Source organism: Scylla paramamosain, chromosome 3, assembly GCF_035594125.1.
Source record: "Scylla paramamosain isolate STU-SP2022 chromosome 3, ASM3559412v1, whole genome shotgun sequence".
NCBI lineage: Eukaryota > Metazoa > Arthropoda > Malacostraca > Decapoda > Portunidae > Scylla > Scylla paramamosain.
Genome location: NC_087153.1, coordinates 35,185,522 through 35,208,021, shown reverse-complemented (window position 1 = coordinate 35,208,021; position 22,500 = coordinate 35,185,522). Strand labels below are relative to the sequence as shown.

The following is a 22,500-nucleotide window of genomic DNA, read 5'->3' as shown; positions in this document are numbered from 1 at the left end:
TGCACATACTCCAGTGTGCGCTGGTATGTGTCGGGCTTCATGAAATTCTTATTGTTGCTTTTGCTGTCCACCGCTGCGCCATCCTCCCCTGCTTTGGTGTCACCACAGGCAGTGTCCCCAGCTGGGTTGATTACTGCCGCTGGAACTGGTGTTCCAGCTGGTAATGTAGCTGCTGCTGCTGCTGCTGCTGCTGCCACTGTGTCAGGGGTGTCTGGTGGTTGTGGCTGCACTGTCTTGCTGGTGGCTGGTGTGGCAGCTGCACCAGAAACAGCGCCACTTGGAGTGCCACATGCTGCAGGATCACTGGCCACAACTGCACTGCTGCCTTTAGGGGAAGTCCTAGACTTACCACCTTTGCTCTGGGAACTCTGGCTGACATCACGGCACTGGACATCACCTGACATGGATGCTGAATAAGGCATTGGCATCATCATGGGGTTTTGGTACTGGTGTCCCATGCCAAGATACCCCATAGGTGCCTGATTTCCCATCATTCCCATTTGCTGTTGCTGTGGTCCTTGCTGTTGCTGTATCCCCTGTTGTTGCTGCTGCTGCTGCTGCGTACCTTGTGTCTGGGGTCCATATTGTTGGACACCCTGGAATTGGTTCATATTCATCTGGGAGCCATGCCAGCCGGCCACTGGTCCATGCTGGCCCTGGTAGGCACTCATGTCTCCAGTCATGTTCCCTCCCCTACCCTGGCACCCTGCACAGGGTGCCTGATAGGCTTGGGTGGGTAAGTTTGGAGGTGCCAGATGACCACAGGCATGAACTGGGCCATATCCCCCTTGGCCCATGCCATACCCACCACTTCCCTGCTGCAGGCCCAGACCCCCATATCTTCCTTGCTGCTGCTGCTGCTGCTGCATCATTGGATTGTAAACATGCTGTCCCATCATCTGCTGTCCTTGTTGCTGTGTGTACTGCTGCTGGGGATACTGTTGCTGTTGCTGCTGCTGCTGCATGTATCCCTGGGGAATGGGTTGCTGGTGATGGTACTGCTGGGACATCTGATTGAAGCCCTGGGCTATGCCAGGAGCAGGCAACCCTGTGCTGAACTGCTGCTGTGGTGGCACTTGTGGCTGCATTGCAACTCCACCATATCCATGGGCAGGGGAGGGGATGGAGTACCCTGGGGAGGCCTGTGGATACTGGTAGGGGTTGGCTGGAGATGGCATGGGTTGATTAGAATAAGCTGGGCTGATCATGGGTTGATTGGAGTAGGCTGGGCTGGGCACAGGCTGGCTGCTGTAGGCAGGAGAGGGCATCTGCTGACTTGGCAAGGTGTTGGGGGTTCCATTACTTTGTCTTCGTGTGTCCTTTGGGTCACACTTGGACTTCTCACCTCCAGTTCCCTTCTGAAAGAGAAATAGATATTAGAGGAAAGCTGGACATGAATCTAATAAAATGAGATGGAACACAAAATAATTATTTGAGATGGAACACAAGATGACAACCTAAGGGAATGGCTTCCCTTGTCACCTCACCTGGTTGAGGTAGTGGACCATGTCATCAGGCAGCACCAGCTTGTTCTCAATGGGCTCATCCTCAGCCACCTGATCTAGCTGCAGCCCGTGGTTGGGGTGGTGACGGGGGGTGATGGGTGGCAAGGGTGTGCGAGAGTTGAAAGAAGTGTAGCTGTGGTGTCGCTGCAGTCTGGGCGCCCCTTCCTCCTCTGGCCCCAGGCCACGTTCTAAGGGCCTCACAGGGTCAGAGGCACGCCGGGGTCCTTCACAGCGGCTTTGGTGGTGTTGGTGTCCATGATGAGAACTGTGACCATGGCTGTGAGTGCTGCTGTGGTGGTGATGTGTGTGGTGTGGGTCTATGGAGCCAAGAGGGCCCATAGAATTAAAATTACTTCCTCCCATTGAAGCACTCATGGCACCCATGGAGCTGCCATTGTTAGCCCACCCACAGCCACCACCTTGCAGGTTGTCCTGGCTGAGGGACATGTTCTGGGTCTGTGGGGGGAGGCACTGCATTAATGCCACAGACTAAATGAATAAAGTGCTTTTTAATAATATTTCTGGAAATATATTTATGTAGAAAGCTGTATCATATATAAAGGAGAATGACTCACCTGTACCACCAGGTTTGAGGTGTTATACAGCTCACTGGTGGCTATGGCCCGTCGCTGCAACTTGGCCAGGTGAGAGCTCATGGACTGGGCAATTCCTGCCATGTTGAAGTTTGAGTTTTCTGAGGAGCGCCTTGAGGAACCTAAGGAGATGGGATCATAGGGAGAAGGCACCATATTTTGGCGACCCATTGATGCGGCTGACACCTGGGACACTTCGCTAGACCTGCGGCTGGCAGGGTGGAGGGAGGAGTCGCTCCGCATGCTCCCATAGTAGGTGCTGACGGTAGAGTTGGAGTCTCTGCGATTATTCTGGAGAGCTGTTTGGCCTGCCCGGAAGTTGAGGTCTATTAGAGTCTTGCGGGACTGCTGTGGTGTGGTCAGGCCTCCGGTCATCTTGAGGTCAGTGATGCGCTGTGACAGTTCCCCAACACCACCGCTGCCCAGGGTGCGGCGTGGCCCACCGGGGATGCTGGGTAGAATGTTGGCCAAGCCTTTGGCCTGAAGACGGTTTTTCAATCTGTTCCTGAGGTTGCGTTCTTGCAGGTTGACTTGGCTTCCTATGGAGCCCTCAAGACCATTGAGAGCTGCAACCCCTACTGGCAGGTCGACACTTGCCTCAAGGTCATCTTCCACCGTGTCCCAGGCTTCCTCTTGCTCCAGCACACTCTCATACCCGCCTGTTGTACTGATATTATTGTCGCTGATGGGGCCCTCCAGCAAGCGGCTCTGATCCATGGGTGTGGCACCACCACCCACCACTGTGTCCATCTGAGGACTGTGCTGCTCCTGCCCTGGTGATGTGGGGTCCTGCCGCACACAGGAGAGACATTTGAGACTGGTGAAAACTTAAAATTTAATGTTCAAGTCAAACAATGATTTAGCCTAGGAGCTAATATACCCAAAGATTTGAAGTTAAATGGTTTAGATTAAGATATCCAGTCTTCCATTTTCCAATCACTCTTGTCATATCCTTCCCTATTTCCATCCTGGACACCATCTATCTTACCTCAGACTTCACAGAGGGGCTGGATAGAGAGCCTCCCTTCCCGCCATCAGAGTGTGGTGAGCCCTCAGGGTGTGCGGCGCCTCCCTCCTTGCCTGCCCCACCGCCGCCAGGGTTGTTGGTGGGGTGGTCATTACCTTTGTGCTTCTTTGAGGCATAGAAGTCAGCACCATGCACTGTTTTGACATGCTTCCTTAGTGAGGAGGGGTCTGTGTACCGCTTGGTGCAGCCCGGCGCCTTGCACACATAGGGTTTCTGTTGGATGAATCATGTTGTGTTAAACATCAGTGAAGATAATGATCCTGGCTTTTGTTTCTTTAAAAATGCACAAATGATAACGAACAACAAGAGCAGGCAGCAAAAACATCAACAAGCAACACAGAATGATAATAGGAAATCAAAGGGTATGACTATACAAAGGAACATGAAAACACACACACACACACACACACACACACACACACACACACACACACACACACACACACCTAATAACCTACCGGATAGGTGATCCTCATTCGGTGAGCAAGGGGAAAAGCCAACTATAAGTTTCATAGCAAGTGTTTAATTTATGGAAAAAAGTCTCTCTCTCTCTCTCTCTCTCTCTCCTCTCTCTCTCCCTCTCTCTCTCTCTCTCTCTCTCTCTCTCTCTCTCTCTCACACACACACACACACACACACACACACACACACACACAGTGGCCCACGCCCGCCAGTCATCTCTCAGTCTAACGTATCTAAATGAAGATCTCAAGAACCCACGACCGTCTTTGACTGACCCGAGGTTATTGACGGTCCCGCCCACACCGCCTAACCCCACGCTGCGAGCTGCCCCACCCTGGCCAGCCCCATTCTCACGACGAACACGCTCCCCTGCCCCGCCACGCCGCCCACCCACTACACACCGAGCCGACCGCGCTTGGCTTTACCGCTGATGCCTCACTTTATTTTGGTCTCTTTTCCTTAAGCTTAAATCATCCCTTTTCCTCAAGCTTAAATCATCCCCCGCTCGTGAAATCTCAAACACACACACACACACACACACACACACACACATCCTTCACTCTTCGTCTATTTACTTCCACTTTCAACATGAACAGTGTTTGAATGGACTCAACCCTCCACCATCCTCCCTATTTCAGTTCCCTTGAGAGGCATGAGGCATCTCTCTCTCTCTCTCTCTCTCTCTCTCTCTCTCTCTCTCTCTCTCTCTCTCTCTCTCTCTCTCTCTCTCTCTCTCTCTCTCTCTCTGTACTCAGCGTATATGCCACTCAAATCAGTTTAACAGTGAGCTTCATATCACTCACGTATTTGGCTACGGGGTATTTTTTTCCTTTTTACTTCATTAGTCTACAATATATTCTACACCTACTTCATTGTACTTGTATGAACACTAAATGCCTACAGTTTAAAGTGCTGAGTAGACACAGCACACTTTTCCTTCCCTCTCTACTAGCTACGTATATCTATCTTTCGTTGTCCCGTTTGAATGAGAATTACGTAACTTCACATTTACAACAAGCATATAAGGTGCTAGACCAGTGCTGAGTCATTACGGAGGTTTAAAAGATAAGATAAATTTACTGATCAGGATAAGTGGAAATAGGCAGGTATGCTGCACGTGTATGCCTGACGGCTTCTTGCAGCTTCCTTTATATTCTTTCTATCTCACATCTCTCCGGTGGGCATTAATCCTCGTTATCCAGTCAATCTTCTCTATGTAATCCTATTGTGCACTAAAGCCCTCTCCTTCTAACATAACAGGACACTCGCGTCACTGGTGTGTTCCTTTCACTCCCGTGGTACTTACCTCATTGGAGTGGGTGCGGTTCTGGTGCTTGGCGCGGTCGGAGGCGTTGGAGAAGGCCTTGGTGCAGCCCGGGAACTCACACATGTAGGGCTTCTCCCCCGTGTGTGAGCGCAGATGAGTCTTGAGGTTCTCCAGGCGCGAGTAAGCCTTGTAGCAACCCTCGAACTACAAGGGAAGAATGCGGTGAGGCGGCGGCACTAGATAGATTGATGGATAGGTGTAGAAGTGGTAGTGGCAATGGCTGTCGTCGTGGTGTGTGAGTGTGTGTGTGTGTGTGTGTGTGTGTGTGTGTGTGTGTGTGTGTGTGTGTGTTATTGGCTTCAGTTACATGATTTTTCTTTTTATTTGGTTTTACTTTTTATTCTCCACATTCAGTAGCAGTGGATAAAACTGATGTATTTCATATAATCCAGTTATTTGTGTCAGCGTTTCTCCTAGACACGCTATTGTTGTTGTTGTTGCTGTCTGTTTTGGTGGTAAATGACGCAGTAGAGAGAGAGAGAGAGAGAGAGAGAGAGAGAAGAGAGAGAGAGAGAGAGAGAGAGAGAGAGAGAGAAGAGAGAGAGAGAGAGAGAGAACAACCTCCCCTGCCCTCCACCACACAATCACTTCATAGCACCTCGGAGGTCGACCACCGTCATATTATTACCAAGTGTAAATTTCTCTCTCCCCCGTAAATCTTAACTTTTTTTTTTTCCCCCTTCTACCATCTGCCTCTCCCTTCCCCTCATGCCTCCCGTCCCTCTCCTCTTATGTGCAGGTGTGTGTGTGGGGGTGTGTGGTGGAGGTGAGGGGGATGAGGCGGCGTGCGGTGGGAAGGGGGAGAGGGATGGCGGTAGAAGTGGAGGTCGGGTGCAGAATGGATGTGAGGGGTGGTCTTGGCGGATCAGTGCACTTGCTGTTAAGTCCTTATTGTTTCTGTGTTCCCCTGTCATCATCCCACCGCCGTGCTTCTACCCCCGTCCCCACAGCCCCCGCCCGTCCCGCCACCACCCAATAAGTGCGCGAATGTGGCTTGTGGTTGCAGGTGGTGGGGGTTATGGGGAGGGAGTGGGTTATGGAAGAGGCGGGAGGCGAGGGAGGAAGGAGGGGCGGGAGGAGATAATAAGAGATGCTGAAGATAAAGATATTTGGGAGTGAAGAAATGGGAGGCAGCGAGGTGGTAATAATCCTAAGGAGGAGGAGGAGGAGGAGGAGGAGGAGGAGGAGGAGGAGGAGGAGGAGGAGGGAGGAGGAGGAGGAGGAGGAGGAGGAGGATTGAGAGGGAGAGAGAAGGAAAGGAAGAAAACGGGATGGAGATAAGGTGGGAGGAACGGCACCACCAGCCTAACAGGTGTGATATGTGTGTTAATTAAGGCTAATTAGGCGATACCTGCGGGTAAGGGTGACCGGCCGCCACCTTGGGACCAGGTAGGAGACCCTGCCACCCGGGACAGGTTGACGCACACAGTATGGCGCTCACTCATCGCTCACATCACTGCGCTTCCAAGTTTACGAGTACAGGAGAGTGGGTGGAAGAATGTTCTCTGCGTTATGCTTAATATGTTCGATGCAAACACGAGGGACACAGCCTCGTGAAAGGTATTATATGCCGAATAGGGATACACTGCGACACTAGAGTGGATTGGTCACTTATACGAGAGAGAGAGAGAGAGAGAGAGAGAGAGAGAGAGAGAGAGAGAGAGAGAGAGAGAGAGAGAGAGAGAGAGAGAGGAGAGAGAGAGAGAGAGAGAGAGAGAGAGAGAGAGACGCAGGAATGTGTGAGGGTAACTGTGTTGAAGAAACGCGAGAGACAAGTACAATATTTTTTGGTTCCCGCGCTTTCTAGTAACAGAGTCTTTAAAGAATTATGTTATGACAAATGTATAGCACATTAATTACTGGAAAAAATAATAATACAATGCAATTTTTTTTTCATGCGCAATAATGTACTGCTTGAAATATGTAAATCAAGAATTGGATTGCCGAGGAAACAGAGTTAATGCAGTCATCAACATGCAACGGAAAACATCACGTCGATTCGGTGACGAGATGTTGAGCGTCGGCATCACATTAAGGTGACCTCTCGTCCTTTAGCAACGCAACGCACTGTCTTTCAAAGCTTAACGAAACACTGCTTCGGAAACTCAAATCGAAGATGAAAATCTACCGAAGTTATAAGTCATGTCTTCGTATACTCAGAGTAACGTAAATTTAGACGTGTGCTTTTGTCGTCCCAATGAACTGAGCGATTGACCTTTCTAAGAATTCGGTGACATTCCACACAATCCAAGGCATTGTGAGGCGAGCTTCTCGGTGTCGTGGATAGAGGAGGGCGATGAAGTTGGTTGTCACTCGTTACAAATATTGTAGCTGCCACTCGTACAACTGTGCTCACTATCTGCCCACCCAACTTACGTAGATAATGCGACCTTGTGGTGTATCTAGTGAGTGGCAGCGAGTGTGTGACTTGAGCGCCGTGATGGCTCTTTCCCTTGCTCGATGCGCTGCACGCCCTCGGTGTGGTGATCCTGCATCGATCTTTCTTATCTGTTTTTTTAGTTCAAGATGAATTTTCTACATGTAAACATCCATTTCTGTAATGAGCTGGTGGGTGCCTGGGACATGAATGCTGAACAAAAAGTGTACGGTGAAACGGAATTTAGTAGTTTATTAAGCAACTTGTTGGAAATATATTAGGAAACTTTAAAAGTGAATTTGAATGTCATTGTTTTTCTGTATTAAAGCATCTAGATTGGTGGAATACCGGATTAAGGCTTCTCAGTATTAGTGCGGCGTCGCAGGAAGGCTGCACTGACGTCAGTTTATTTTCAAACATTCGCAGTGTAAATACACATGCACATTGAATATATCATCATCATCAGCAGCCTCAGTGACTTCACTGTAGGACAAAAGGCTCCACCTAATGGTTAGAGGCCGGGATTCCAACAAGGATCCTGCCGACTAAGAGCAGAATGGACGAACTCCTGCACTACTGGATGGCTTACTCAATATATATAGTGTTAACACAGTTTCCATGTGTCGCTGTGAAGAGTGAGGAGGAAATGCTAGGGAGAACCTAAATTTTAAAGGATGCGTGTGGAGTCGTGAAGGAGGGCGAGGGGAGGTAACAGATAACAGCTAGACAAGTGGAAAGCGCTTGGCGTAAGACAGGAAGACACATACAAGTGCCTGCGCGAGGAGGAGCATTGCGTACACCTGAGTGGGGTGCAGAAAGGTGAAGGTGAGGAACGTGAGATACAAAAACTGAAGCGGCTCGGAACGTGAGTGAATGAGAAAGAGTGCGCGGAGGAATGCAAGAGGCGGCATGAACATACACACAAACACAGCCATACATACCGTACACTTGTGAGGCTTCTCCCCCGTGTGTCGCCTCATGTGCACCACCAGCATGTACTGCGCCTTGAAGGGCTTCTCCTCGCGTGAACAGTCCTTCCAGCGGCACACGAACGACTTCTTGTTGGCGTGGATGTGGTCGTTGTTCAGGTGCTGCGGGAGAGAAAACAGGGCGGGGTGAGGCCTGGGATGAAGTGGAAGGGGAGGGGTGAGAGAAGGGAGATGTGGTGGAGGAGAAGGAAGGGATAAGGGGTAATATATAGTGAAAGTGGAGGGAGGGGTGAGGAATGGGTTGTGGCAGAAGGAAGGGGTGAGAGGCGAATTACGACTGAGGGGAAAAGAGAAGTTGTAGATGAGGAATGGTGGGATGAGTGTTGTTGTGGTGGAGGGGAGAAAGGGGTAAGAAGGGAAAATGTAGTGGAAGGGATGAGAGAGAGAGAGAGAGAGAGAGAGAGAGAGAGAGAGAGAGAGGAGAGAGAGAGAGAGAGAGAGAGAGAGAGAGAGAGAGAGAGAGAGAGAGAGAGAGCGGGCTGGCCAAATAACAAAGGCGAGGCAACGAAATTACAGTGTTGGGAGCGCGGCGCAGTGTGTTGCCGCCACAAGACAAATGCAACAGCGAAGGAGAATAAGAGTCACTGCGGCTGCCATCACGGGAAGTCACCCCTGCCTCCCCAATTATTCTCCTTATCCACACACCTAACCTAACCTAATCCAAACCTAATTTAACATAACCTAATCTAATCTCATCCTAAGCTAACAATCTAACCTAATCCAAACCGAACCTAATCTAACCTGACCTAGCTTAACGTAACCTAATCCTAACCTAACCTAGTCTAACCTAAACTAACCTGATCATCACGTGAACACATCCCTGCCCTGTCCTCTATTCTTCTCGTCCACACACCTAACCTAACCTAACCTCAGCCTATACCTCCTTATCCCAGCATCTCCAGTCCCACCAACAACCTCTCTCTCTCTCTCTCTCTCTCTCTCTCTCTCTCTCTCTCTCTCTCTCTCTCTCTCTCTCTCTCTCTCTCTCTGTACCAGTTCACTCCTCGATACCACCCAACCTCCACATCCCCTCCCCTCCTCCTCCTCCTCCACCTCCTCCCCCTCCACCTATCACCAGCAAAACCACAACACTACCTCACACCAGCATCCCCACCACACACACACACACACACACACACACACACACACACACACACACACACACACACCACGTCACCTACCACCTGCCACCACCAACACCACCGCCACTACCACGTCCTTAACACCCCCCTCCCTCCCTCCCTCTCCTACCACGCTGAACACCTCAATCACCCCCACCCTTCCTCCTCCTCCTCCTCCACTACTGCTGCTAGGCAATCAACACCAAAATGACACTCAGGAAAATAGCAAAGTTTAATTGGCTCTACCGATGAGAGAGAGAGAGAGAGAGAGAGAGAGAGAGAGAGAGAGAGAGAGAGAGAGAGAGAGAGAGAGAGAGAGAGAGAGAGAGAGAGAGAGGTGGCCAAGTCGCCTGCAGCATCACGGTGACAAATGTCGAGAGAGGAAAAAAATGAGTGTAGGTCCGGCGGTTAGAGATGAAGTAATCAGAACATAAGGTGAAGAACAGCGAGGAGGAGGAGGAGGAGGAGGAGGAGGAGGAGGAGGAGGAGGAGGAGGAGGAGGAGGAGGAGGAGGAGGAGGAGGAGGAGGAGGAGGAGGAGAGGAAATAGGATGAAGGGAAGGAAGGAGAGAGGAAGGATGGAAAACACACCAATAACGAGAGAGAGAGAGAGAGAGAGAGAGAGAGAGAGAGAGAGAGAGAGAGAGAGAGAGAGAGAGAGAGAGAGAGAGAGAGAGAGAGAGAGAGAGAGAGAGAGAGAGAGGTAACATAAGTGGATAAAGGTGGAGAAAGAGAGAGCGAGAGGAGTTAGAAAAGACTCTCCATTTATCTTGCTTCTGTCTCATTCTGTTCCACTTTGTCGTCATCCCCTTCGTTATGGGACGCAGGAGGAGGAGGAGGAGGAGGAGGAGGAGGAGGAGGAGGAGGAGGAGGAGGAGGAGGAGGAGTGGGTGGCTGGGCGGGTGGGCTTCAAGCGGGGAGGGGAGGAGGATGATGGAAGGAGGGAGGGGACAAGGGAGGGAGGATAGGAGGGTAGGAAGGTGGGTGGTCACTGCATTGCAAGAACTTTCAACTCCTTCCCTGAGGCGGTCGATTTACCAGAGTCCTCTTGATGAAGTTGTCACCTCCTCTCCTCCTCCTCCTCTCCTCCTCCTCCTTCTCCTCGCAGTATCATTTCATCCTTTGTGTCTTTATTTTCTACTTACATTTTCTCAAATTTTAACCTCGCATAATCTTTCATTCCCAGCATGGAGTTATCTGCGAGTGTAAGTATTATGTGCCGTCTCCCCTCCCCCACAGAGGCGAGGGTGCGGGAGGGTGTGTCGGGGTGGGATGGGGGAAGGAAGAAGAGGAGGAGGAATGGTTGGGGTGGGGGATGGAGAAGGGAAGGAGAGACAGCGGCAGGTCTAATTATGCACAGAGAAAAATAAGATACAATAATAATGTGTGTGTGGATTAGAGTCTCTCTCTCTCTCTCTCCTCTCTCCTCTCTCTCTCTCTCTCTCTCTCAGGAATGATAGAGAAAAAGGGACGGAGGGAGGGAGGTATGTGTAAATGCCAGCGGCGGAGAGAGAATGAAAGAAGCAGATCATAACGGAGAGAGAGAGAGAGAGAGAGAGAGAGAGAGAGAGAGAGAGAGAGGAGAGAGAGAGAGAGAGAGAGGAGAGAGAGTGAGAGAGAGAGGAGAGAGAGAGAGAGAGAGAGAGAACTAGTAACAAGGAGGTTGGTGCGCACCTTCACCAGGTCGTCCTGCGTGTTGAAGTCCTTGTTACACTCCCGCCAATGGCAATGCGTCTCGATGAAGTCCGGTGGCTCCTCCTTCAGGCCGTCATCGTCCCTGGCGGGAGGCGCTGACAGCCCCGCACGCCCCCGAGGTGGTGCTGGATGCCTCCTTCTTCTCCTTGGAACCCTTCTCCTCCTCTATGGTGCTGGAGATGGTCGGGGACTCCTTCTTCACCTGCTGCGGGAAGGAGGACGTCGAGAGTTTAGCAGACTGCAAGTATACTCAGGTGAGACTTGATGGAAGGATGGGGCTTGTGCATACTCCTCTAATTAAAGTTAAAAGGAAGGTCTGGCCACAGCTTACGTGTCCTAATGAACTCTACAATAATTATATACCATGCTTCTCCTTGACTTCACTCAACCTGTTCTGGTACAGTGAGGCTTGAGAGTTAAGAGTAATACTGGTGAAAATGCTTGTCTGATTTTTTGAATTCCAAGTCCTGCGTTTTCTTATCTGTTTACACAACCAAATGCAGGTCATGATAAGGTCAATGCAGCAGCCCTCCAGGACCGTCCTGCACTGGGAAAGTAGTAACAAGGTTTATGGGAGAATCTTAAACTTGATTCTGCTGTAAAAGCTTAATTCTTTGAAAGTCTGCAAACACAGGAGTGGAAAAGAATTGGAGAGACCTAAAGGGAGCAACACTTACCTCGTTTTTGGGAGGCAAGGTGGGCGGTGGGGGCTGCGAGGTGAGGGAGAAGAGGCTCTGGTGGGAGGGGGCAGGGGCGCCGTGCTGCAGGAGCGGGGAGGGCGCCAGGAAGGGGGAGCTGGGGAGTGACGCTCCCCGCATCAAGTGTGCCTGGAGCTGTTGCAGGTGTGTGGCGGCCCCCACCCCGGGGTGCATCCCCAGCGCCGGCGAAATGGCTCCTGCGGGGGAGGGAAAGAATCCATGTTAACCAGGACAGGGAGAAGTGGTGGTGGTGGTGGTGGTGGTGGTGGTGGTGGTGAGAGATGGGATGCTATTGATTTGATAAGATTTTAACGGACGTACAGGTAGTTGAAAACGGTAGTGATAGTAGTAGTAGTAGTAGTAGTAGTAGTAGTAGTAGTAGTAGTAGTAGTAGTAGTAGTGGTGCGGTCATAACACCAGTGACAAGTATCACAAAACAGCAAAGGTCATTAGCACTACATGTGTGGACGTGACGTGTGTGGTGACGAGGGTGTTGCGACCAAATCACTGAGTTGCTGGTGCTGGTGTTAGCGGTGGTGGGGAAGGGGGAGGTTTGAAGTAATGGTGGTGGTGGCCATTAGTGAGTGCAATGGTAATGACGATGTTGGCGGTAATGGGATCAGTAGTGGTGGGGGTGGCGAGGTGGCTGGTGGTGGTGATGGGGGGGCAGTGATGATCATGCCAGAAAGGGAGGCAAGTGGCGGTGGCGGTGGCGATGGTGGTGGTGGTTAGACGTGGAGGCTGTAGTAATGGTGGTGGTGGTGGTGGTGAGGGCCTGGGGTGTGGTGGGGAATGAAGATAATTACAGTAACCCAAATTACATATATACGATGAAAATTAAACAGCTTGAATGTATCTTGTCTATGTATTTAATTCAAGCACATCATCTGGCGGGAGTGAGGCGGGGGAGGATGGGAGGAGGGGAGCACCATCAAGCCGGTTTAATATAGTCATCAAGTCAACTGCACGCGGGAATACTTAGGATGCATGACCTTCTAGTCCGGAGCCCAAGTGAAGAAGAAGAAAACGGGCGCTCATAGTATTTACAGGACAACTAATGTAATCTCAACGGAATCACTCACAGCTACCCAAGGACACGAGGCACCCACCTGATGGGAAGTAGAGCCGCTCACCTGCAGACAAGTGCCCATAGGAGCCGCTGGCGGAGGAGGAGCGGGACCCGTTCATGATGGAGACGAGGGAGTTGGGGCTGAAGCGAATCATGGAGTTGATATCGAAGGAGTCGCTGTAGGGGGAGGAGGAGAGCGCCCTCTTGCGGCTCTGACGTAAGCTGGGCCGCGGGGACGGTAACCGAGAACCTGAAGAAGAGACACCCCGTAAGACCAAGAGGACACACTGAGGGCGGGACTTCACTAACACATTGTAACGCCCTGAGGGTCCTGCAGCGCTAGAAGTAAATGGCATGAGGACGTCACCTAAGTATGTGGCAGCCCCGGGGCGCCCCACATTACATAAGAGCTCCCAGGGACGCCCACATAAGAACCTGGGACATCCTACAAGTAGAGACATCAGGAGCACCTCGTAAGGTTATCTGGAAATCCTACACTTAAGGACATCGGGACATCCTACACCTACAGGCCATCGCAGTCTCATAAACCTGCTCCCGACACAAGCAAAGACACACACACACACACACACACACACACACACACACACACACACACACACACACACACACACACACACACACACACACACAAAGGGCTACATCAAAGCTACACTCGAGGCGACAGTGGAATGGCTTTTATAATTCTCTCCATTCCTTTATCTCTGTCTCTCCATTTCCTGCCGCGGGGAGGAGGAGGAGCAGGAGAAGAAGCCGCGTCCCTCCAGCAGCCGCCACAGAGGCTCGCAGGATGTCGGGTGTGTCGCCCAGAGGAGACACGGGCGTGAAAAATGACGCGGGTGTATTAGCATCAGACGATCCAAGTGGCCATATTCGGGCGGCGTGTCCCTCCCCTGCGCGACTCCCGGCCCGGCCCTTGCTAATCTATCCGCCGCTGCGCCGTTAATCCATACACGCCTCTCGATGCTTAACATAAATCTACATAGTGGCCGAGGTCTGTAGCCGAGGCTGGGGGCAAGCATCTAGGCAGGCAAGCAGACTGGAGGAGGAGGAGGAGGAGGAGGAGGAGGAGGAGGAGGAGGAGGAGGAGGAGGAGGAGGAGGAGGAGGGATTGGGCAAAGGGGAGAAAAATGAGAAGGGATGAGGAGAGGAGGAGCAAATGGCATGTCGGGTCGGGTGAGCGAAAGTTGTTACAGTGCATGACAAACGGTTGTTATTGTCGCCATCACAATCACCATCGCCGCCGCCGCTCTCAGCCCGCCACCAGTGTTCAGCGGTGGCCAGATGACTACTCTGGCGGAGGGGTGGGAAGAGAGAGGCGCGGGGGGAGGGAGAAGTACCCATCACACCTCCTCCCAATCACCATCCATCACCACACCATCACCGGTCTCCTTCCTGCATCACTGTTTCATGACATCGCGTCGGCAGTGAGGGATGGTGATGAAAGGCCTGACAGCAAGACGCAGGGACACGCTTAGGACCAGGAGCTGCGGAGGTCCAGGACGGCCGCGGAGGCAAGGCGGAGACGGCGAAGGTGGATAATAAAGACATTGGGTGCCGCAAGAGCCCTCCTTCGCCTCCCGCCCGATCAAACACTCTCCACGCCAATATAAACCGACCTGGGCAGTTTTTCTTCCCCAGGACCACCTCTTCGACGCAGCCGGCGGTGGGCGGGAGGGCGAGGGCTGGCTGGCGGGGACGCGGTAGGTGTAGGAGGAGGAGGAGGAGGCAGAGGCGCGTGTCAGCCCGGCCGCTGCTCGCCGCCACCCGCAACACCACTATTGTTTTACGCCCGTGAAGGAATGCCCGATGAGGTGAGGCCGCCCGACACTTTAATTATACCATTCTGATTGGTTTTGATAGGTAAAAATTGCCTGGATCTCTCTCTCTCTCTCTCTCTCTCTCTCTCTCTCTCTCTCTCTCTCTCTCTCTCTCTCACGGACTGGTCTGTAAAGGCTGTGAATGGTCATGATATCAGAGGCAGACCGCGAACTTGCATGATTACAACGCAGGAATGACATCGTGGCTCGGGGCGGCGGGCGACCATGGTTGTAATTTTATCGCGGATCTTATTGGCCCAACAGAGGAGCATGCGTGAGCCCTGAGTGGCAGACTGAGCGACACTTAGCACGGGAGGAGGGGACGCGCGCTCACCGAGGCGGAACAGCGTCGACGGAGCGGGCAGGTGCAGCCGTCATTACCTGCCCGCCGCAGTCACCACATTCATTACTGTACGGGGCGGTCGTTGGCGGGCCAGACAGGTACTTAGCTTGACAAATTTCACATTATCTCCAAGTCCCTCTTTTTTATATCTGCTTCTTTTTCTTCATCTATATCTACTTGTTTTCCTAGAAGTTACCTACGTCTGAACTCCCGCCTCGCCGCCTCCGCATCCTGGTCGTTATGTCGGCCACCTGTCCTAACCACAGGTATTTGTCTCTCCTCTTCGTTTGTCTCACATCACCATCTTGTTACTCTTCGGCCCGTCCATACCTCCTTCACTTTTCTTCTACCTCCTCCTCCTCCTCCTCCTCCTCCTCTGCCCCTCTTCCTCCTTCCACCCTCTTCGCTTCAAGAGACGGTAAGTGCCATGGTGGTCGCGCTGCTGGTTAAGGCGTGGAGCCTCCATTCCTTTCCTGGGAGCTGCGTCTTGCCGGGACAACTGTATCAAGGGTCCGCCGCCTCAATGACTGTGTTTACTGTTGGAGGGGAACAGCTGGGAGGTGCGGGCGAGCGGGTGGCGGCGTGAGGCATTAGGAGGTAGGGAGGGAGGGTGGCAGAGCCGTGGGGCAGGTTGGTAGGATGGTGACTCTCTCAGCAGGTCGCAATTACTGTTATTTGCCTCTATTACTGTCAATACCCTGATGGCGCGGTGCATGCAACCCGCCGCGTGCGTGCGGGCTCCTACCCGGCCACCAGGTGGCAGCACAACGACTGCCGCTGCCCAGTGAACAGGTCTGCCGCTCGCCTGTTACTCTGCCAAATGCACTGCCACAATGAACGCTGGACTAAGAAGCAGGCACAGTTCCCGCCGCTTTCAACGTCATGTAGCTTCTCACTGACTTGCTTGTTCCTGCTGTAGGGCAACAGAGCACACCATACAGCATCACAAGAGTGCCGCCGCAGCATTATATAACCTCCGTGCAGGTCACGAGGTTGCGCTGCAAAACACACTACCCCGAGGTTCACGGGAACCCTGCCGCGCTATGGTCGGGACCCAGGGAGGGAGGCGGTGTGCTGGGTGAGGGAGTGGATGCTGGCGCTATTTGAGAATGTAAGCTCAAGCAGGTCATATTTTCCGTTGGAGCTTAAACCTGGGGGACCGTCACGCTTAGCCCAGCTGGTGGCCCTTCCCACGCCCATCCCGGGGACGCGAAGGTTCATTAGATTGTCCTCTGTTCGCGGCGTGGCTATAGACGGATATAAAGCCTAATTTTCTCCATTAACTAGGTCATATTTCCCTCTCTCTCTCTCTCTCTCTCTCTCTCTCTCTCTCTCTCTCTCTCTCTCTCTCTCTCTCTCTCTCTCTCTCTCTCTCTCTCTCTCTCTCTCTCTCTCTCTCTCCTTCTCCTTTTCTGTAGTCTATACACGCGCCAATAAATGCACATCAGCGTAAAGGTGAACCCATGAATATGAAAACTGGCACACACGCCGAGCACACCAGCAGGAAGGCAACGCGGCGTGGCTGGCGAGGCGGAAAAGTGCCCACCTACGCGGAAAGGGAAGGTAATAGCTTGGTTAAGGTAAACACACATGTACACGAGAGAGAAATCATACCAAGGGAGGGAGGGAGGGAGAAAAAAAAAAAAAAAAAAAAAAAAAACATACATACCAATAGTGTAAGAATGAAAAGTAATGAAAAAAAAAAAAAAAGGTGCATATTTATGACTACAAATATTATACACTTCCAGGAGAGAGGGAAACGAAAAGAATGAATAAAAAGATCACATACCAATACCAACGAATGAAATGTAATGAAAAAAAAGACACATTTATAGCTACAAATACTATTCAAGTGTGTGTGTGTGTGTGTGTGTGTGTGTGTGTGTGTGTGTGTGTGTGTGTGTGTGTGTGTGTGTGTGTGTGTGTGTGTGTGTGTGTGATTTAATAGTGGGAAGCAACAGGTAAATATACACATTAAGGTGAATGCACGTTGATTACAAGGGTAGCTTCACTACACACGTGGAAGCGAAAACACTGCCGCGGGGAAACTGGCGAGTCTAACAGAGGGGTAAACACATAAATCTGGGTGAAATATCTGTAAGTGAGGAAACTTTGTAAATGTGCTCTCGTGAAAACTGCTACTATTATTCAAAAGGAAGGTGGATGGTGTGTTTTGTTGAGAGAGAGAGAGAGAGAGAGAGAGAGAGAGAGAGAGAGAGAGAGAGAGAGAGAGAGAGAGAGAGAGAGAGAGAGAGAGAGAGAGAGAGAGAGAGAGAGAGAGAGAGAGAGCGCAGATACACACCGAAAGGCACACACGGACAGCATTCCTTCCTCTTTCTCTCTATAAGAAACTCATTAGTCACATTTAAATATCAATTGGGAGTGACAGGCTCAGCTGATGGCGGGGAGGAAACGAGTGCCAATCCCCCTCCCCCTCACACCCCTCCCTTCCCCGGCACCCTTCCCGTCCCATCCCCACTTCCCCCTTCCACCAAACATACGTACAGGAAGGCGACAATAACACACCTAATAGCCAAAAGCATGTGTGTTTGTTTGTCTGTGTGTGTGTGTGTGTGTGTGTGTGTGTGTGTGTGTGTGTGTGTGTGTGTGTGTGTGTGTGTGTGTGTGTGTGTGTGAGTGGATGTGGGTGGGTGGGTGGCTGGATTGGATGGATGTGTGGGTTGGATATGGGTGAGAGAGAGAGAGAGAGAGAGAGAGAGAGAGAGAGAGAGAGAGAGAGAGAGAGAGAGAGAGAGAGAGAGAGAGAGAGAGAGAGAGAGAGAGTAAATTAAGAAGAGAAAGAGGCAAGAATGAAAATAAAAATGGAATGATGGATGAAAGGAGGAAAGGAAAGCGAATAAATGAAATCAACGGGAGAGAGAGAGAGAGAGAGAGAGAGAGAGAGAGAGAGAGAGAGAGAGAGAGAGAGAGAGAGAGAGAGAGAGAGAGAGAGAGAGAGCAAGTGCTAGAGGGATATAATCTCACTTCACTTTGTTCTGAAGCGCTTGGGAGGCGACAGGAAAAAAAGATAAATAAAAAAGAGAGAAAAAAGAAGAGACAAGGAGAGATTCTGAAGCGAAGATAAAGCCGATAACAGATAATTGAGAAGATAGTTGGCAGAGAGAGAGAGAGAGAGAGAGAGAGAGAGAGAGAGAGAGAGAGAGAGAGAGAGAGAGAGAGAGAGAGAGAGAGAGAGAGAGAGACGTAGACACTCTGATGAAGAGATTAGATGGAGGGAAGGATGAGAGACAAAGAGATAAAAACAAGTGAGAAAGAAGTAACAAAGAAGAAGAAGAAGAAGAAGAAGATTTTTTTTTTACTTCACTTGCCTCTCTCTCTTCTCTTCCTCCTTCTTCTTCTTTCGTCTCTGTACATTTTCGCGACTCAGGTAACGTTAAACAATATTTACAACCCATTACTACGACAACCATTAACACAAAAGCTATAAAGACAGACCAGGTGTTTTAGATAATGCCTCAATTCTCTCTCTCTCTCTCTCTCTCTCTCTCTCTCTCTCTCTCTCTCTCTCTCTCTCTCTCTCTCTCTCTCTCCAGGGCCTCTATGAACCCTGGGAGGTAACAGAGAGCTTCTTGTCCCCTCGGGTGACGTTCGCGTGACCCGACTTGACCCCTTGGCCCTCCTCCTCCTCGTCCTCCTCCTCCTCCTCCTCCTCCTCCTCCTCCTCCTCCTCCTGTGTCCGTAACTACCTCGGGGGTCTCGTTCGGGGAAGGGGTGCGGAGGAGTAGGACGTGAGAGTTTGGCTTGTAGTTGTTGTTTGGGCAGAAGGGGTCGTGATGAGAGAGAGAGAGAGAGAGAGAGAGAGAGAGAGAGAGAGAGAGAGAGAGAGAGAGAGAGAGAGAGAGAGAGAGAGAGAGAGAATGTGTTTTATCTCCGCTCATACAGTGAGTGAAGCAAGTGGTTGGTGTTGATTCCTTATTGGTTGAGTATTCACATGCATGGTATTCTAATTAGGAACATAAAATAAGAGAGGCTGCAAGAAGCCGTCAGCCCGTCACTTGGCAGTCCCTGTATGAAACGTACCTACATATTTCCATCTATCGTCTCCATCCATAAAATTTATCTAATCTTCTTATGCATCTCCCTAATGACTCAGCACTAACAACAGTGCCGCCCTGCCCTGCTGCTCCAATGTCGCAGGTGAAGAACACTGTGTGAAGTAATATATCTAGTCCTTCTCAGTTCCCTACGTGTGCCATGCTTTTAATCTCTGAGTGTTATGAGTTGTCTTCAAAATATGATGTTGTGTTGGAAGTTTAATGTCTCCTGTGCTAAGACTGACTACTGTGGCTTCTCTTAAAACTCGGTAAAATCTTGTGTTGCTAGTGTGAAGTGTGTTCTTGACAGATTTCATGTAAACGAAATGATAAACAAACTTTTCAAACTTGGTAAAATGTTGTGATGCAGGTTTAGTCTTTTTGATAGACACCAAGGTCAACTTAAGTGATAAATGATGGGCTTTAAATCTTTTAGTGGTCGTAGTTTCCATTTTTGCATTGCTAAATTTCCAAGTGTTGCTCAAATGAATAATTAAGTGTCATATTGCTATTGGTATTCAAAGGGTTAATACTTCTGTATTACATCTTTGTAATGTAACCTTTTTAATGTAACAGAGTGAGCCAGTATCTTTACCCGTTCATCACGTACTGAAAACCTTTGAAACTCTCTCTCTCTCTCTCTCTCTCTCTCTCTCTCTCTCTCTCTCTCTCTCTCTCTCTCTCTCTCTCTCTCTCTCTTTCCTACTTTATGAGTGGAATATCAAGATGCCTCCAAACAAAACTGGTCTTGCCTTTTACAACTCTCCTACCACTTTTTTTTTTCCTGAAAGCTGCAATTAATTAATCATCTCTTTTTCTCTTAAAGCAGTGTTGATTTTTTAAATGCTCATAGTTCATATCGGAATATTTTCTCCTATCTTTCTTACGGCATTTGGTTTATTTTGAATTCCATTTATCACTGTTAAGTCTTCAGATCTACTAGGTTATGCTTTAACTTCATCTATGTTTTATTCTCTTACAATAAATGATGTAAACAATTTTGATATTTCGTCGTTTTATTCTTTATATTCCAATCACGTTCTACTAAATTAGTGATCGCGTCTCTTGCTCTCCTTCTTTAACTTTGCGCATCAAAAAATTAAATTATGGAATTATCCTGAGAGAGAGAGAGAGAGAGAGAGAGAGAGAGAGAGAGAGAGAGAGAGAGAGAGAGAGAGAGAGAGAGAGAGAGAGAGAGAGAGAGAATCATAACCGTATCCCAATCAAAAGAAACCTAGAAACACAACACACCACAACACACCACTAACACCACACCACAACCACCACACCTCCCGCTACTTCCTCCCCACTGCACCACAAGCCCACCACCATGTAAACGCACTCCACACGATACTTTAACTCCTACACACCCTAATCCAGTCTCCTCTCCCCTCAGTGACTCGGGTAACCCAACACCTTCATTATGGCGTTATATGATGAGGGGCTTATGGAGAACAGTGATAGGGCAGGAGAAGGGGAGAGAGAGTGAGAGAGAGGGATGGGGGAGGAAATCTTGTATGTTATTTAGCCCCCCTTCCTTTCCTACGTCCTTTCCTCTCACTAGTGCGGAAGTGTGAAGAGGGTGCCGATGTGGGTGAGAGAGAGAGAGAGAGAGAGAGAGAGAGAGAGAGAGAGAGAGAGAGAGAGAGAGAGAGAGAGAGAGAGAGAGAGAGAGAGAGAGAGAGAGAGAGAGAGAGAGAGAGAGAGAGAGAGAGAGAGAGAGAGTACATCAACACAGTACGGTTGGTGGGTTGAGGGCAAGAAGGGATGAGGATGCAGATGAGACAAATAAATGCAGGAGGACGTGGCAGAAGGGGTGAACTCATGGGTGGGCGGGTGTGGGTGGGGTCCTAAAGTCAATAGGGCTGGGATGGGAACGCTTGTGGGTGGGATGCGGGCGGTGGGCGGGGCGCTAAAAGAGTGAAAGAGAGGATTAATTACAAGATCAAGTGCAAGAAATTGATAGCTTTTGAGAGAGAGAGAGAGAGAGAGAGAGAGAGAGAGAGAGAGAGAGAGAGAGAGAGAGAGAGAGAGAGAGAGAGAGAGAGAGAGATCAAATTAACTTATCAACACACTCAGTTCTTAAATCTCTGTAACACATTATATCAAACACACAAAAAGACAGGACTGACTACCATCACCACCACCACCACCACCGCCAGATCGCATGCACATTCATTAGATGCAACACGAGTAATGCCAAGTTACTGCTGCTAAAAGGAGAGAGAAGCAGCTAAAGAAAAAAAAAAAAAAAACTCCGGATAGAAACTTATAGCCCCGGCTGAATGGTAGGAATTATTGACAAAGAAAAAAAAATAAATAAAAAGTCTTCTCTCTCTCCCTTGAATCAATTTGGAAATTAATGCCTGAGTGATACACGGCGCGAGGACAGAGAATGCTTGGCTGGTTGCTGGTGATAAGGCCTGTCAGTATTCAGACACGCTTTGCTCTCTCTCTCTCTCTCTCTCTCTCTCTCTCTCTCTCTCTCTCTCTCTCTCTCTCTCTCTCTCTCTCTCTCTCTCTCTCTCTCTCTCTCTCTCCACGACTATTTAGAGAAGGCCACAGAAACGATCACCCGAGTTCTCAAGAGTGCTTCTCCTGTTAATAAAGTAGAAATCATGTTAATATGTCGCGAGAACCACGAAAAAAAATAACTGCTAAAAATCGTGTCAACCCAAGTACAGCCTTTTGAAAGTAATCGAGGTGCGGGGAGAAGAGTTTCAGAATACGAAGCTGAGGAGTGGTTCCAGTGGTTCGTTGAAGCGTGCGGTGGTAATGTGGTAATGACAATACAAATGATTACGAAAATGATGATAATTGTTGTTGAAGTAAAGGTGGTGGTGGTGTTTGTGGGTGGTGGTGGTGGTGGTGGTGGTGGTGGTGGTGGTGGTGGTGGTAGTAGTAGTAGTAGTAGTAGTAGTAGTAGTAGTAGTAGTAGTAGTAGTAGTAGTAGTAGTAGTAGTAGTAGTAGTAGTAGTAGTAACAAAACACGTAGGCTGCCACTACTACTACTACTACTACTACTACTACTACTACTACTACTATTACTACCACCACCACCACCACCACCACCACCACCACCACCACCAACTACTTATACTAATGCTTACTTGAGGTACTACTAAGGTGATGCCTGACAAAAACCACAGCCAGCCGCCGCGCCGTCCCTCGAGAGAAGAGGAAGAGGTTGGTTGATAAAGTGTATAACAGCGCGTCTAATCACAAGAAAAAAGGAATTTCACGTGGTAAATTCGAGGAAAGACCGCAAGAATTAACCCCTAAAAAAAGAGAAAGGGACGATGGACCTTAGATGACCCCCACAAAAAAAAAAAAAAAAAAAAAAACTTAATATCTTGCAAGTTAGCGCAAAATTGTGGCAAACATATATTAATATCTTTACTG

At 49.8% G+C, this 22,500-nt stretch overlaps 1 protein-coding gene across 1 annotated transcript in view; it reads right to left on the bottom strand.

Annotated features, from left to right (window-relative positions):
• LOC135096724 (zinc finger protein GLI2-like) overlaps positions 1 to 22,500 on the bottom strand; it is a 159,029-nt gene that overhangs the window by 1,002 nt on the left and 135,527 nt on the right. Inside the window, exons 5-13 of the mRNA XM_063998459.1 lie at positions 12,903 to 13,112; positions 11,773 to 11,990; positions 11,075 to 11,260; positions 8,233 to 8,382; positions 4,894 to 5,058; positions 3,087 to 3,338; positions 2,081 to 2,887; positions 1,488 to 1,961; positions 1 to 1,358 (exon numbers count right to left, since the gene is read on the bottom strand). The exon at positions 1 to 1,358 is cut by the window's left edge and continues 1,002 nt beyond it. Coding sequence (XP_063854529.1) covers positions 1 to 1,358; positions 1,488 to 1,961; positions 2,081 to 2,887; positions 3,087 to 3,338; positions 4,894 to 5,058; positions 8,233 to 8,382; positions 11,075 to 11,260; positions 11,773 to 11,990; positions 12,903 to 13,112 — 3,820 coding nt within the window. The remainder of the gene's footprint in view (positions 1,359 to 1,487; positions 1,962 to 2,080; positions 2,888 to 3,086; positions 3,339 to 4,893; positions 5,059 to 8,232; positions 8,383 to 11,074; positions 11,261 to 11,772; positions 11,991 to 12,902; positions 13,113 to 22,500) is intronic.